This window comes from Colias philodice, chromosome 3 (genome assembly GCF_061535455.1).
Source record: "Colias philodice isolate Cphi_HAF_F1 chromosome 3, ilColPhil1 Martin Lab GWU primary, whole genome shotgun sequence".
Classification (NCBI taxonomy): Eukaryota; Metazoa; Arthropoda; class Insecta; order Lepidoptera; family Pieridae; genus Colias; species Colias philodice.
Genome location: NC_143088.1, coordinates 9984044 through 10001754, shown reverse-complemented (window position 1 = coordinate 10001754; position 17711 = coordinate 9984044). Strand labels below are relative to the sequence as shown.

Genomic DNA, 17711 nt, shown 5'->3' with positions numbered 1-17711 from the left:
GCTTTGTACACATTTTATGATCGCTGTGGAAATCGGTAAACTTCCATACATGATTCTATTCTATCCGTCTTAAAGGTGTTTACTGCATATTTAAAAAAAAATATTCAGAATACTCAAATTGTAAAATAATTAGAATGGGGAATTTTTGTAAATAATCTCACAGCGTTTTGTCACAGTTTTGTAGAGCATGAAAATAAAATTTAAACATCAAACTATTTTAATATTTTACATCAATAAAGTGGAACAGGAACTGAAGGGGAACTCTATTCTAGTACCGAAATAGGGGAATCCCCTTTATTTAGGAAAAAATTATTTTAATATTTAAACACTACTTCCAACGACGACTAAACGTAAACGACACAAAACAATCAACAAAAATTTATTAAATTTGTCTGTCTGTCTTTCAAAAATTCATAACCTTTCTTTGAAAAATTCATAACCGATGCGAACCAAGCCGCAAGCGTCAACTAGTCTACAATATCAAATGCAATGCATATTATAATCAAACGCATATAAATATCCAATTACTCATAATAAGCTAGCATTAGCCCTGAACTGATATTCAACATACATCTACGAACGTTGAGACCGCTGGCTGTCGCAACGCATCGGTAGGGGTACTTTCTCAGACCTTAGCGGTGACGGACAAGTGCGCTGCATTCAAAACTTCTTAACAGACCTCATATTACGTTCCTAAGTTCTCACAAGTTTCAATAAAGATCTGCGATTAACGAAAAAAATGATGTATAAAATGCATTCGACAATTCTCAGTGTTTGTGCTGTGGTGTTATGTTTATCGCAAATAACAGTTTCTGAAAAGGAAGAAATAGAAATACGTAAGTGTTTATTGATCTACATGTAAACATAACGAAAAACAAATAAGCTGAACTGTCCCTACTTTCTATTGAAAAGTATATAAAATTAAATTCATTTATAAAGCAATTGATATTTAGATATTGTTTAAATATTAACATTTTAATTATATTTGTGATCATCACATGTATAGGGTCTATTTACTTTTATCAACAAAAATTAGCTATTTTCATTGGAATTTTGTATATAAATAAATTCATACAACACAACCTGTTTTAACATCACAACAAGCCTCTAAATATTAGGTACGTATGCGCGATCATCAAATCATGAAATAATATTTTTAAATACTTAAGTATTTAAATAAAAATATTTTTTCAGTATCAAAATATGATAGTTAACCTTTGGTAACAAGTTACGAATGTGGGTCGTTGGTCGACTACCATTACATAAGTTGCATTCAAGAATAAAGTTTTGGCAAATAAGGTCATTTTGCAATTTTGAAACAGTCGTCATAAAATTATTAAATTATTGTAATTATAATGTAATAAGATCATAGCAATTATCATAAAAATGTAGTAAGTACATCTTTGAATAAATTAAAAAAAATATTGGATAAGGAAATGTTTTAATATTATGTAATAAAAAGGGCACCCCTATGTACGATAAGAAACATCTCCACAGAAACAGATAATGATCGGTTTATTTTAGATTTAATTAACAGTTGGATCTTTTCTGTATAAATAAATAAACATTATTGTAATAAATACTCTATAAAATACCGGTAAAAGAGAGTACCTAGTAGAGCAAAAACTATACAAGATGCGGAATTATGCACGTTTGGCAAAAATAAACTTTTAATTTTTACTAACGTCATTATTATATTATTATATCGTAATAATCATTCTTGCAAAACAAATAAGTAGTAACTTTGTGTGTTAAAATTAACCAGGTACAAGCATGGCATTGATGACTGTTTACAAACTTATGTTTACTTTTCGAACATTGCGTTTACAATTGCTTCTAATGTATGTTTTGACTACAGCACTATTTGTGAATGATAAAATACGTAGATATTAATAAAACCTACCTTTTAAATGGAAATACCGCCAATAAAGAAGGGTTAACGTGGTTAACTCCATAACTTTGGAAGGGCGTATCTGGTTCAAGCGCGGATCCAGGGGGGGGGTCACGGGGTCATGACCCCCCCCTGGGCTAGGTCCACGACCTAAGTGGACCACTAATTTAATATTAACTTTTTTAAATTAACAAATTAAAACTGTTCAACATGATGTTTTTATTGAATTTTGAGACATAAAAGTAATATACAGGGTGTCCCACTGTTGGTATACTAAGCTCAAAGGAGGTTATAGTTTTGCATACGCTGAGTACGTAAAAAATAATTAAAAAATTCCAGACGCATTTTTTTTTCAAATAGATGAATTCTTAAAACTCTATGTGTACACCCATAACAAGCGAGCCGCCCAATTTTGCCACCAGCACGTGAGCTATCGTTTAAGATTATGTTTTCATAGATAAAATGCTCATATTAGAGAAGCGGTATATGCCGGCTGCGCTAAGCTAGAGAAGAAAACATGGATTTTCAGGAAAAATTTAGCAAAAAATTTTGGACGTAATTTTTTTTTAAAGTATTTTTTACGTGATCAGTGTATGCAAAACTACAAGTTCCTTCGCGCTTAGTATACCAATAGCGGGACACCCTGTAGAACAATGAAATCAATTACAAACGGTAACGGAAGAGAATATAACAAAAATTATAGAAAAAGTTTATTAGGGTCGACCTGTGGTCGTAATTAAAGGACAAAAAACAGGTTTTTCGATTTTTAAAAAAATCTATATCTGCGGATTAAAGTGTAATGGTAAAGTTGTATCATTGTATGTAATTAATTTTTTTTCTACAACTTTTGCTGTTACACTTTTCACACAAAACCTCAAATATCGAAACATCCCAGTTCGTGGATAAGACATAAAATAGCAAATTTTTTTTTAAATGAACAACAGAAAATACAGTCAAATTACAACAAAAAATCGGCCAAATGCGCGTCGGACTCGCGCACCGAGGACTCCGAGCAAACATATTTTTTCATTATGTTGTATCTTACAATTTTGTTTAAAGGATTTTTTTCTTTATCTGTGCTTGTAAGTGCCTAGGTCGTTGCTTTTAACCAAATTTCAAGACTGTGTTCACGGGAAGTATACCTTGTAGGTTTTGATTGATGATTCCCTTGCAAGTATAGTTGCAAATTACAGAATATGCGGCTCTAATTGCTTTTTCTTCAGATTGCGTTGACTTAGAATTTGAATTAAATAACAGATTTAAGTTATTATAGACCTGAGTTCTGATGTGAATATCAATTAAATACATGTATATTTTTATTTAATTTAATTAAATAATTAGGATTTTCGCAGTTATTACAACATCTGTGCTATAACACGATACTTTTTACTCAATTTCAAGACTGTGTTTACGGGACAGGGTGCTCCCTGCAGGTATTGATTCCCTTGCTAATGTCGAAATCCTACGGTCTACGGTCCCTTGATGCTGTGAAAAATTCAAACGTTTTAGCCAACGCAATCAAAAGATGCAGCTGTAAATGCTGAAATTTTTCGCAAAATTCGACACTCCCTAAGAAATCAAAACCTACAGGGTAGTTCCCGAGTACACAGAGTCATGAAATTGAGTACAATCAAACGTCTTATAACGCAGACTAGCTTACCACCCGCGGCTTCGCCCGCTTTCTCTAAATCCTTATCTATATTATACATATAATAAAATCGTAGGAAAGTCAAAACTGTACATTGAATATTTTTTTAAAAGAATACATAATCCATGATCTATAATCGATATAGAAGCCAAAAATATAGTTTTTAGAATTTTTGTCTGTTTGTCTGTTTGTCTGTTTGTCTGTTTGTCTGTATGTTTGTCCGAGCTAATCTCGAAAAGTACTGCATAGATTGACTTCAAATTTTGCATGAATATTACTAACAGGTCGTGTGAGGTTTTTTTAAACATATTATCATGCTATCACCTCCGGGGGAGGAGCTGTGAACCTTTACTTTTCTTACGTATTCCGTGTACTACGACAGCGTACAATCTAAAGACTCATGTTTAAATGTTGTTTTTGAGTAAGCCATGCTATTATCTAGCTTTACACTATAAAAACTACGTCATTTACGTAATTTGGGCAGAGAAACTGTTTAATGAATCTTAGTACTATAAAGACAAATTTGATTCAGCGCCATCTATGAGATTTCGTAAAAATCAAATCAATTTACATGTTAACACTACTGAACACAATGTTAAAAATTAATAATTTAAATATAATTATGTTATTTATTTATTTAACTCTTTAACCCATAATAAATCTTCCCTTCCCTATAAGGTGCGCTTATATAATTCGTGTGAATATACTACATTTTTAAAAGTGAGGGTAGATGTCTAGACACCATTACAGTTAATCTAAAATTGATTGTGTTCATTGGTTACATTTTTAAAAATCTTCGTGTTTTAATAATTCGATCACGAGGCGGGACTCTAATACAAAAAGGTTAGTTCGTTGATAATTATTATTCCTTCATCATTTACATGTTGTTAGTAAAAATATACTTTGACTGTTAATACTTTTGTTCAGTATTTATCTGTATGATTATTGCTTGGTAATTAATATATTTTCATGTCGTATACCTAATTATAAACATAAGTGTGATGTGAAACTAGCTGGATTTATTTTTACACACTCACAGTCTTATATTTTGTGTTAATGTTAAAATAGTATTAATAGTGTAAATCATAATATTTTTTCAACGTTAAAAATATTTCCTTTTTTCTGATGGTGTTGCCATCGAATTAAACCGCGCTGTCGTTTCGTTCACAAAAAGTCATGTTATTAGGACCGAATATGTAGCCGCCTCAACTTACGGAAACGAGAGTAACCTGCGTTGTCTGTTAGTTATTATATAGTCGAATTTAACGTTACATGGAAATTGGAATCTAAATATATGTATACCTACTTATATTAAATCTGTAGAGGTCAATTCTGCACATGAAATATATTTCCTAAATAACTATCACGAGGTGATTAGAGATCGACATCGACGTCAAAAATGTTTGTCCGTCTGTCTGTCTGTATAACCGTTATAGAAACAAAAACTACTCGACGGATTTAAACGAAACTTGGTACAATTATTTTTCATATTCGTGAGCAGAGCAGCAACTCCATTTTTAAGCTTTCGTCGCGTGTGCGTTCTTAATGCGTGTATCTTAATGGTTAAAGCTACACAGAAATCAAGTATGAAAGAAATGTTCTCCATATTATATAAAAAATATCTCCCGACATCATAAATGTCTATCTTTTATGGTTGAGCTTAGGAGTTCAAAGCTTTCTGATTATATTTGTCTACTAGCTGTCCCCGCGACTTCGTTCGCGTGGAATAGTGACTATGGGACCTATGACCATGGGCTCAGGGTGGGGCAACAATAAAAAATCATTTTTATTTTCATGCTCCCACTCCCGCGCCCACTCGCACTCCCACGCCATATGCCACGTTCAGTCCCAATCCCACGCCCACGCCCACTCCCCTTCACAATTAGTACCTACCAGATCAAAGCCAGGGTAAGCGCCCCACCCAGCCCCACCGTGGCTACGCCCATGCTGAATTACTACTTAACATACAATTATTGAGTAAATACGTACAACCATACTGTACTGTTGTACTACCATAAATAATTAAAAGAATTGTTATTAAAATTTCTTACTAAACTGAGCTAAAAAACTTACGTACCAAATTATTAAAGAAAATCAAGAAATGAAATGCCTAACCTATACCAAATAGTTACTACATATTGTAATTAAAAATTATGATTAGTATATAATATCGAAAATCAAAAAAGTAATGCCTAACTAATTCTACGTAAAATTTCTTTTAAATTATGTCATATTATTTTTTAGGAACCAGGGGGGGGGGAGAGGAGCAAATTCTATTTCCTTCCTTTCTTAAACGGATGATGGTGTAGCCAGTAGCCACTGATCAGCTTAATCGATACTCAGTTTTTATCAAATCCAGAAACAAATCCAAATTAGATCTTTCCTGTCTCACGCACGTAACTAAAGGCTGAAGAGAGAGAGAGCACGTAACTAAACCGTTTAGACGAAGAAAAGTGTATAGAAAAAGGAATAAATAATTTCATAAACTTCCCGACGATCTTTAAAAATAAATTATAACTTTCATTTTTTTCATTCCCACTTTTACCCCTATGTAGGTATAATAAGTGGATGAACCAATTTTGATACACTTTATCTAAGAACCAGCGTCGGAAAATATTCTGCCTAACAAAAAAAACCGCATCTAATTCGGTTTACCTGTTAGCCAGCTACGGTGCCATAGACAGACACACACACACACACAGAAATACATAGCGGTCAAACACATAACACCAGTCTTTTTGCGTCGGGGGTTAAAAATATAATACGACATAATTTAAAGGACATTTTATGTGGAAAATTTACCTATACACCAGGGTAGATAATTTTTGAAACAAAAAAAAATCGCAGTAGGATGAAACCCATTAGAAAAGGATATGATAAAAATGTAAGGAAAAATAAATTACGGTCAATCGGAGTTCGGGAAGTGGGAGGGGGGGGAGCTTTTAAGAGAAAAAAATGGTTTCTCTCGATTTCTCGATAATAATAACACCTGCTAATTTTTTTCTACATATTTTAATTGTACAGACATCACTTTTCCACAATTTTATTATATGTATTGATGATGATGATTGAGATTATAACACTCTTAGTCCGTTTTAATTTTTATTCACCCGCATCAGTGCCACCTAAAAAATCTTTATATATCGAAATTCGAGCAAAGTTAAGAAAATGAGAAATAAGAGTTCTCAAGGATCGTTAGAGATAAGAGGCTTACTATTGACCGAAAACAACATGTGTTATGCCGAACCTGAAACCGCTTCACAACGAGAATTGCGGCTCACAGCTGACCGCGAACGGCATGTACTATCCTGTGAGACCGAAACCTTCACTGAGGGTATATATAACGTCTCACAGCTGATCGCAAATGGCATATTGTACTATCCCGTGAGACCGAAACCCTCACTGAGAGGGAATTACGTCTCACAGCTGATCACGATCGTCATATTTTATCTCGAGAATTCTGAAACTTTTACTCAATATGAAGACCGTTTGACAAATAATAGGGTGCACCGTTTGACAAATATTATTCGATCTCTCGAAGATGAACATGAGCATAAGCAATGACTAGAGTAGGGACGCGAATATTACCATTATTTGAGACAAGAACGATTAATAAGTTTGTTTAATGAAAGATTAAGAATTGAAACTATTGGTCTCTTTAAACGGACGAATAGCGAGAGGCCCGTCTTATTGCAGACAGATTTCGACATAGTCTTAATGACTTAGAGGTAAACATAGAAGATCAATCTACAAATTCGGTGGTGTGGTCCGACAAAATAATATACAAGTGGGTTTGCTTATAACCTCACAATTGATTACAGATCATCTTCTGTATAGGCGATATTAACGTAGTATGTTCTTTTTGTAATGCTTTAAAGTGGAGTAAGGAGTCGGCTTTCGTTTGAAGATACGCCGGAACCTTTGAAATCACTACTTTTAAGTTTTAGAGGAACATGTGCAATCTAAACAGTTCTTAGACAATATTAGCTCTTATAGTATTGCGTTTTAAATGATCCTTTGGTGCTCAACAATTATCAGATGCTCCTTTCATTCTTACTTTTAAGATACAAGGTCAAGTTTATCATTTGATAGGATCCCTTTTGCCTGAAGGCCAACCTAAGTTTCTTTAAATATATTTTGTATTCGACTACGACGAATAATCGAATACAAGAAATCAATATTTCTCGAATTTAAAACTGAACTCATTTCACAATTTTAGAACATGTTAATTCATCAGGTTAATCCGTATATATGCGTTTTAAATCGACATTAGAAGCTTTTACTCAAGATGGTGATATTAATATAAAATTGGTATAAATGCCGATAGACGGAAGTCTATCAGCACTCAGGAATTCCCTGAGCGTGTTATAACGCCCAGGCCACAGTATTACAATTTTTCCTACAGTAGGGCGACGAATGTATTTTCGCATAGCAACGGAGGGGAACTCGTGAGGCGTAAAGTGACGTACCACAAACATGCTTAGTTTGTGGTACCGAGCGCGAAAGAAAGTCATCGTGTTTTTAGTAAAGTTACTATGTAAACTAACGTAATTTATTACTTAGGTACATATTCTATAATGGTGCGCTCAAACTGTTAATCTACATTTAATTTAGATTATTATTTTAATTACTAAGAAATGTAGAATTTAAATCACATTCATTCATGTTTTCCTCAGATATTCGATGTCTATGATTTTCGATGATTTTAAGATTTTCTTATCAGAGTATTCAATTTTAATGTAGTTAAATTTTATAAGAGACAATTAAGAACATTCAAAAATAAAGTGTCACGTATTTTTTTTAAACGACGAATGACGAAAAACGACCGAATCGCGGACGAAGTCGCGGGCAACAGCTAGTAAATTATATAACAACTATTCCCCTTGAATCACTCTATCTTTAAAAAAAAACTGCATCGAAATTCGTTGCGTAGTTTTAAAGATTTAATCATACATAGGGACATAGGCACAGAGACAACGACTTTGTTTACTAATTGCGAAAAGCATGAATCTTTCCTTAGATTATAATATAAAAAAATATTTTTAAAATTTTTTAACTATAGTACAGATACAGGAATAATTGCAAAAAATATATTTTTTTCAAGTTTGTCTGCCTGTCAAGACCCTTTTTCTCAGGAACGCGTGGAGGTATCAATCTGAAATTCATACCGAATACTCAAATCTACGGTTAAAGCTGTGAAAAAATCAAACTTATAAGCCAACGCAATCAAAAGATACAGACGTTTATGCTGTAAATTATCGCAAATTTCGACATTATCGCAAGGAAATCAAAATCTATAGTTATTGTACTTCTTCACTTCCCGTGAACACAGAGTTCTGAAATTTGGTTAAAAGCAATGTCAGCACAGATGGAGGAAAAATTGCTAAAACATACATTTCATGCTTATCAACATTCGCAAGTGTTGCCAGGAATCAAAACCTAGAGGGTACTTCCCGTGAACACAGAATCTTGATATTTAATCTTTATTTAATAGAAACTTACGTCTTATTGCACAGATAAAGAAAAAATTGCAAAGAGCATAAATTTAATATTAAAACATATAAAAATGTTTGTACGGAACTCTTGGTTCGCGAATCCGACTCGCACTTGACCAATTTTTTTTAAATCTACGTATCAATTAAATTACCAAAATATAGCTTTTGAAAATTGCCCACGTCTATGTGACCCCCCCCTGGCACTAAGGCTGGATCCGCCCTTGATCTGGTTAGATCGTTTTTATACCTAGTAATAATATTTAAGTAATAGCAGAAAACTCAATATAAAATATTTGATCATAATCGGAAAATCAATTATAAAATATTCTTAATATTTAAAATACCATCAGAGAGTGCTGGAGCCTGGAACCGCACATTACTTATTTATTATTATTGTTCTATAACCAAAGAATTAACATAACATAACGACCTACTTTATTGTATTTTATCTTCATAACATCAGTTCATATAGGTGTGTATTTACCCATAAAACCACATTTCACGATTCGTTTATCTTGATGTTCAAATGGATTATCTGAGTTTATTTACACGTTTGTACCTACATACATTGCATCAGTGGCTAGCAATAGATAGGCGACGAAGACGATTTTCCAGTAATTAGATTATTATTCTCAGAATCAATAAGCGATAGGTTCCTATCGCGGAGCAGATTGCGACTCTGATCATTTCCTACTACTCATAAAAATTAAAGCAAAAATCCGAATACAACGCAGTGGTGGCAGTGAAGGAATAGTTAATCTAGATACCGAACGACTGAAAGATACAGATATAAGGAAGTCATTCCAATTAGAATTAAAAAATATATTTCAGGAATTAGATAACACAGAAGATATAAATAAAATGTGGGTTGAAACTAAGGGTATTATGGAAGAGGTGGGACTGAAAGTCTTGGGACGGAAAAAGAGAACACAGAACAGAAAATGGTGGAATACTGCTTGCGAACAGGCCTATGAAGAGAGACGAAAATATAAAATTCTCATGGAACAGGACGAAGGATGGAAGGACAAACACCGGGTAGCTCGGAATCGACTCAGAAATCTCATGAAACATGCTAAAAGGGAACATCTGGATAATATATTGCAGGAAGTCGAAACTCTTAGTAAAGGTAGCCAAAGCCGAAAGTTTTATAAAGAGATAAAGCTATTCAGGAAAGCCTTCAAGCCCTCGTCTCAGCTTCTGGAAAATGAGAATGGGATGCTCCTATCGAACCCAGATGATATCAAAGAAGAGTGGCAACAATACTTTAAGACCTTACTGAATTGCCCAGTAGCAGGGAGCCCCATCACTGAAGTGATAGAAAATAATGATACTCTTATAAACGAGATAAGTCCAATAGAAGTGCGAAAGGCAATATCCAGACTTAAAAACAACAAAGCCCCTGGAGCTGACGGTATTCCAGGTGAACTGTGGAAGTACGGTGAAGATATAACAACCTCCAAAATGTACGAGCTTATTACTAAGATATGGAAGGAAGAGAAACAACCGGATGAATGGAACCTAGGTGTGATATGCCCAGTTCACAAAAAAGGCTCCCGAAGAAAATGCTCTAACTACAGAGGAATAGCGATATTGCCTACGGCTTATAAAGTACTCTCGTATATTATACTGGGTCGCCTAGAACCTTACACAGAGAAAATCTTGGGAGATTATCAATGCGGCTTTCGAAAAAACCGTAGCACAACTGACCAAATCTTTCTCTTGAGACAGATTATGGAGAAAAGGTGGGAGTATGCACAGAGCCTTCACATCCTATTTGTGGACTTTATCAAAGCATATGACAGCGTCGACAGGGGTTCACTCTATAACATCTTGAGACTTTTCCAAATCCCTGAAAAACTGGTAAGAATGGTAAAAGTAGCTACCGAAACCAGCAAAATGAAAGTCAAGGTTTGTCGTGGCTTTACTGGGCTAAAACAAGGTGATGCACTTTCACCAATTCTGTTCAATCTTGCTCTAGAATACCTTATTAGAAAAATCCTGATACTTGAGGGTGGTATTGAGCTCAACGGCAATCACAAAGTTATTGGATACGCTGAGCGGGGAAAAAACGGAATACCTACATATGAAAAGATACAAAGATACTAGAGTTTGTAGGAAAAATCTGGTAACCGGAGATACTACATACCTAGGAACAGACTCCTTTAAATATCTAGGTTGCACAGTTACGGATACTAACCGCCGAGAAGCCGAAATAGATATCCGCATCCAAAACGCACTAAGATGCTCAGCAGCGCTCCATAAAATCCTTGTGTCCAAGATTATAAGCAGGAAAACAAAGGTCAAAATCTATAAAACCATTATTAGACCAATCCTAATGTATGGGTGCGAATCGTGGACACTAAGCCAGAAAGAAGAACAGAAGCTCTTAGTTGCGGAAAGGAAAATCTATCGGAAAATCTTAGGACCTACAAAATCTGATGAGGGAACTTGGAGACTGAGGAAAAATCTAGACATCGAAGATCTCATCCGTGAACCCAACATTATTGGTGAGACAAAAGCTGCTCGCCTTCGATGGATCGGTCACCTAGAAAGGATGCCAAACGATCGCGCTGCGAAGAGGGTGTACATGAGCAAGCCGATCGGTAGGCGCCCCGTCGGCCGACCTCGTCACCGTTGGAGAGACGAAGTCCAAAAAGATCTGGACATCCTCCAAGTAGAAGACCTCAACACCAGGGCGCTTAGGCGCGAAACCTGGAAACTTTTGGTGTCGGAGGCCAAGATCCTCTTTGGGTCGTTGCGCCGTTGAAGTAAGTAAGTAAGTAAGAATCAATAAGCTTCTCTTCCTATATCAGTATATATCCTATGGGGGTTACTCCCTTCTACGTTCTTAAAAATTAAAAATCTTGGAATTCGTTTAGGCAAAGTAGGCATTCGTATGCCAAGCTTAAGCTAATATTAATATCTCGAACAAGTAGCAAAAATTTCATTAGTTTATTAGCATAATATATGTTATAGTTATTAATTATATGCGGAAATCACTTTCTTTTAAGATCTAGGAAATTGGAAGAAGTAGGTAGTGGCTGACAAGTTTCTACAGATGCAACTTGATCGTTGATTGCTTACAAATGCATATAAGATTTCCTCATAATTAAACATAGGTATTCGCACTTCATTTAAAGTGCAACAAAACAAGTACCTACGTACTACGTAGAAAGGTATGTACATATTAATTTTATACTAAGGTACTGTTTAAAACTTATTCATCAAGTATTTATTTTTAAGCCTAGGTATAATATTTTCACTGAACTGTATTATTTTGTAAATATAAAACATAATTTAAAAAATGAAATTTGCTACGAAAATGTGCATTGATAAAAATAATATGGTAAATAATTACCAAGTTATCATACCTACCTACTTCTTGAAATATGAAAAATAATTAAGCCTATTAACTGCCACGCCTATAGCCTCTACCACAGGCCTCTACATACCTGTAGGTACTTAACATTCATAGTTCTCTAAACAGATAATATTTACTCAAGGAATTTTCGCACAAAAGTTTAATGCAATCATATATTTTGGTCAAGTTCAAGCTATGCATAACATTTGGGTAATTATTAGATTTTAATATTATAATACATATTCGTTTTATAATAAACAATGGATTTTATTTGTAATTATTATGAGCTGAATATCGATCTTTCAAATAAATTAACCTAATCGTAACGTAATACATATAATTACGAGGTGTTAATATTTCAAAATAATATTTTTTTACTAGATTAAAATTTTAGATTTATATACTGTTCGTCTTTTACAGATTTGAAACAAACTATTGTTTTCCATGTCTCAATTAATTTATTACACTATGTGAATATTCTTAGTAAATAACCTACGTACCTATTGATTAATCGTGCATTATAATTATTCATGGATACTTCATACTTGCGAGAATCTGTTTACATCACTATTACAAAATAAAATTAATCTCGAGAATTTTGTAAAAGGTGAAGGCGCTATATAAGTGTTGCAACACGCATTTTTTAACGAAAACCTATAAACATAAGAATATATAAGAGATAATGTAGATTACTATTACATTTACTTACCTACATATTTTGATTAGCACTGGGTAAGAATAATGGACTAGAGGTAATTTTTTACATCAAAATCAGATTTGTGAACTTTTGAGGCAAAAAGTTAGACAACTAAATATATCTCGAACCGAAAGATAATATGTATTATAATAATTTTCAAATGAATGCAAAAAATGCAACAAAACCACATGAAGCCTTATATTAATTATTATTTATATTAGATCCTATTTACGTTTTATTTTATTCAAAAAATAAAATATAATGATACTAGCTGATCGTCCCGGCTGTCGGTTCGGTCACATAGTTAGCTATCAGGTGGTGAAAGAATTAATCAAATCGGTCCAGCAGTTTACGAATCTATAATCATTTCAAACAAACAAACACACATAATCAAATCAATCATTTTTATTATATTGCCAACCTAAATTTTTAATACGGTATGTATTTATAGATGTTTATACAACATACAATATCTAGGTGCATCGAGGTGCTAGGATGAACAATGCTAAGTCGTTAAGCTGTTGACGCAACATATCCACTAGCTAGGTATCTTACGAAATGTTCCCAACATGGAATTCATAGCCTTGAGGCTAATATAATTAACTCTTTTTAATGGGGTTGTGAAATTTTTGAATAATAAACCAATATTTACATATAAAACTACTTATGGCCAATAAATGTAAAGTACTCAGTGAGCAGTATGCATTTTAATTATGAAAATTTAACAAACAACTTTTAAAAATATTTATGTATTGTTGATATTAACTATAATTTATCATTGCATTTATTAGGATTGCCTAAGGTATAAAGCCAATTATAATCCAATAATTGATGTTTAATATGTATTTATTATTTTTTCAGAAAAAATTTTCTTATCATGTAAGAAATCCTCTGCAGACTTTGATGGGTGCATGAAGCGAGCGTTTAATAAACTAAGACCGTATTTCAAAAAAGGTAAGCAATTCATTTCATACATAAGTTTGAATAAACAATATAATAAAATGAGAGCTTTATTAAACAGCCGGTCTGATTTATTTTCCTTATGTATCGTGACATTTTAATCATAGGTATACAGGGTGTACCAAAAAGTAGTGATGAACGGAAGCTGAGAAGTAGAGGACCTAGAGGGCTATCCGAATCACCCCCATGTATGTTATGCGATTTTTCGTATTTTCGGAGTTATGACGATTTTTTCAATTTTTCACATATCGCCGAGTACGATGATATTTTCACTCATGCTGATGTCAATGATTGCGGAAGATGCTTGATTTTTTTTTGTGTGCTAAGCTGAAAGATAGGCCAATTCAGTATGGTAACATTTACTATCGTTAGATCTTTGAATGGAATAAAAAAAAGAATTAAATGGCAAGAAAGATAAAATTACCCAGTATGTTCACCACTTCAAGGGCCCGTAAAAAAATAAAATCACATAAAAAAAGTTTTCCGTTTGACTTTTAAAAACTTGCTCTATCTATCAGATAGCTACCCTGAAAATTTCATTTTATTATTCAGAAGGCTTCAATCGAAAAATTTAAATCTAAATGTGGTAAGTGCAAAAATTGAATTAACATGATGATCATTAAAACCAATAAATAGGTGTTTAATTACCAGAAATTTTTAAAATAACCCCGCTGTTGCTCAATGCAAGTGCGACATCACCGTAAAAAGTTGTCTTTTAAATGCCTGAATGCCCTTTTATCATTATTAATGGATTCTTCTGCTACTATGAATTTCCGGGTTATTTCGTCCAAATTGTGGCATTCTCTCATGTAACCGAGGTCTTTTTAATATTCCCATTGAAACAAATTAATGGGGTTTAGGTCGAGGGACCGTGGAGGCCAGGCTTTAAGGCAGGAGTCACCGGCGCATGCGCAGGCTGCAACGACCAATCCATCTTTCAGGGTATCTTTGCCCTTTAGCCTGGCCTGCGCGGTCCCCGGACATAAACCCTATTGATTTTTTTCCGTGGGGATACTACAAAGTCGAGAGACTGCCACAATTTGGACGAAATAACCCGGAAATTCATAGTAGCAGAAAAAACCATTAAAAATGATAAAAGGGCATTCAGACATTTAAAAGACAACTTTTTACGGTGATGTCGCACTTGCATTGAGCAACAGCGGGGTTATTTTAAAAATTTCTGGTAATTAAACACCTATTTATTGGTTTTAATGATCATCATGTTAATTCAATTTTTGCACTTACCACATTTAGATTTAAATTTTTCGATTGAAGCCTTCTGAATAATAAAATGAAATTTTCAGGGTAGCTATCTGATAGATAGAGCAAGTTTTTAAAAGTCAAACGGAAAACTTTTTTTATGTGATTTTATTTTTTTACGGGCCCTTGAAGTGGTGAACATACTGGGTAATTTTATCTTTCTTGCCATTTAATTCTTTTTTATTTATTATTTATTTATTTAACACTTTATTGTGCAAAAAAAAAACAAAATATACATAAAGGTTACAAAAAATAAGATTAGAAAGCACAAAAGGCGGCCTTATCACTATGCAGTGATCTCTGCCAGGCAACCACGGGGAGAAAGGCAAAGAAGCGCAAAAAGTTGTCGGACAAAATAAAAACACATTTATTTTTTTTATTCCATTCAAAGATCTAACGATAGTAAATGTTACCATACTGAATTGGCCTATCTTTCAGCTTAGCACACAAAAAAAATCAAGCATCTTCCGCAATCATTGACGTCAGCATGAGTGAAAATATCATCGTACTCGGCGATAGGTGAAAAATTGAAAAAATCGTCATAACTCCGAAAATACGAAAAATCGCATAACATACATGGGGGTGATTCGGATAGCCCTCTAGGTCCTCTACCTCTCAGCTCCCGTTCATCACTACTTTTTGGTACACCCTGTATAATAGGTAAAGTAATGAGGCTAACTTACCTACAAGTGATACAAGAGATCTAAAAAATACTAAAACAAATTTACAAGTATTTACCCGCTCAAATAATTGAGTGAGCTTTAATTGATTTTATAACTAATTAAGGAATATTTTGCAGGAATACCAGCAATGGGAATAGCTCCATTCGACCCCCACTTCGCGCCAGAAGTGAAACAAATACGTTCTGTGGGAGGAATGGGTTACACTCTTACCTTGAAAAATGTCTTTGAAAGAGGCTGGACTCAATCCACTGTTACTAAATATAAGTAAGTTTTTAAACCCTTTAAGAAAAGAAATGTAACAACCATAGTTTGAGATTTGCTCATTTTCATTGAAGGCGTCCAAATTAAATTCTTCGGGCTAATTTCATTATGTATTGAGTAGGTAACGTATTTGAGTAAAAAATATTTTTTAGAAATTAAAAATAAAAGCAAACTTCCTACAAACTATGTTCGCAAATTTTACTGTTTTCGAATATCAAATCATCGTTAAAGTTTTCATTTTATAATGATATTTCAGGACCGATTGGGAAAACCAAAGAATAATTTACTCGCAATATTTCCCTGAGAAGTGGTTAGAAGGTGATTACGAATTTAAGGTACTTAATATTTTGAAAAATATCCTGCTTCTGTATGAAAACCAATTTGTCTTTCTACCTATAAGACTCAATAATTCTTTCTCTATACATTTTTGTTATTACTTACCTTACCTAGTGGCCTTACTCTATTATTAATCATAATCACAAATAAATAATATTACTATTCCAGGGTGACGCATTCGGTCTAGGCGTCCTCCGTATGGGTCGTTGGAACCTAACCCTCCGCGACTACTCGCAGACCACTCGAATCAAACGCAACGGCGACGGCGTCGACGTGCACGTAGAAATCGATCATATCGGCGATATGGACATACATATCAGCAATCTGTTGGAGGGCAGGAGCATTATGGGTAAATACAACTACACTAATAGAAACAAATACTAATATTATAAAGCTGAAAAGATGGCTCGTTTGGTTGGATATGCTAATCTAAAAAAACTATTTTCAATTCGAACCCTACTGGTAAAATTATTTTTGTGTCAGATAGTGCAATTTATCGAGGAAAACAAAATACTATATAAAAGATCACACTTTGACCAATAGGAGCGAAGCATAAATGAAAAATGTTGTTAAGATATTATTTTTGAGAGCAGAGTTGTGTCAGGCTGTTTGCCTTTATGTTTACGCCACGTCTATACCACTGAACCAATTGTGATGAAATATGTAACAATAATAAAGTCGACAATGAAAAAGAATATGGGCAAATAGACGTGATGCCTGTGAAATTTTACTATGCCAACGTAGCAGCGGGCAAGCTAGTATATAATCGTCACTTTTCACCAACACTATATTTCAGAAAACGTATTGGACCGTATCATAAACGCATCATGGAAGCCGGGCTTCGCAGTAATAAGGCCACTTATCAACGACCTCGTGAGCACCGCCTTCACTGACATCTGGAGCAAATCCTTCCAACACTTCCCCGTTGAAGCCTTTATTAGAGACTGACCAATAGAAAACTAGACCATTAAGTGCCAGAAACCAATAGAAAATTTTAATAAAATGCGGGTTCGCTTCCAGAAATATCACTGTATAATCCAATTATACGTCGAGTAATAACTTTATAATTTAAACTAGTCCTAAGACCATTATTGTTAATTATTTTTAAGGTAAATAAAA

At 33.9% G+C, this 17711-nt stretch overlaps 2 protein-coding genes across 2 annotated transcripts in view; both read left to right on the top strand.

Annotated features, from left to right (window-relative positions):
* Nucleotides 1-17711, top strand: part of LOC149489955 (uncharacterized) — a 216607-nt gene that overhangs the window by 161450 nt on the left and 37446 nt on the right. The window lies entirely within an intron of this gene.
* Nucleotides 580-17702, top strand: Jhbp16 (Juvenile hormone binding protein 16). The gene is made up of 6 exons (XM_089714761.1): nucleotides 580-836; nucleotides 13954-14046; nucleotides 16112-16259; nucleotides 16513-16591; nucleotides 16761-16941; nucleotides 17389-17702. The coding sequence occupies exons 1-6, from the start codon at nucleotides 740-742 to the stop codon at nucleotides 17538-17540; spliced, it is 750 nt and encodes a 249-aa protein (XP_089570887.1). The 5' UTR covers nucleotides 580-739; the 3' UTR covers nucleotides 17541-17702.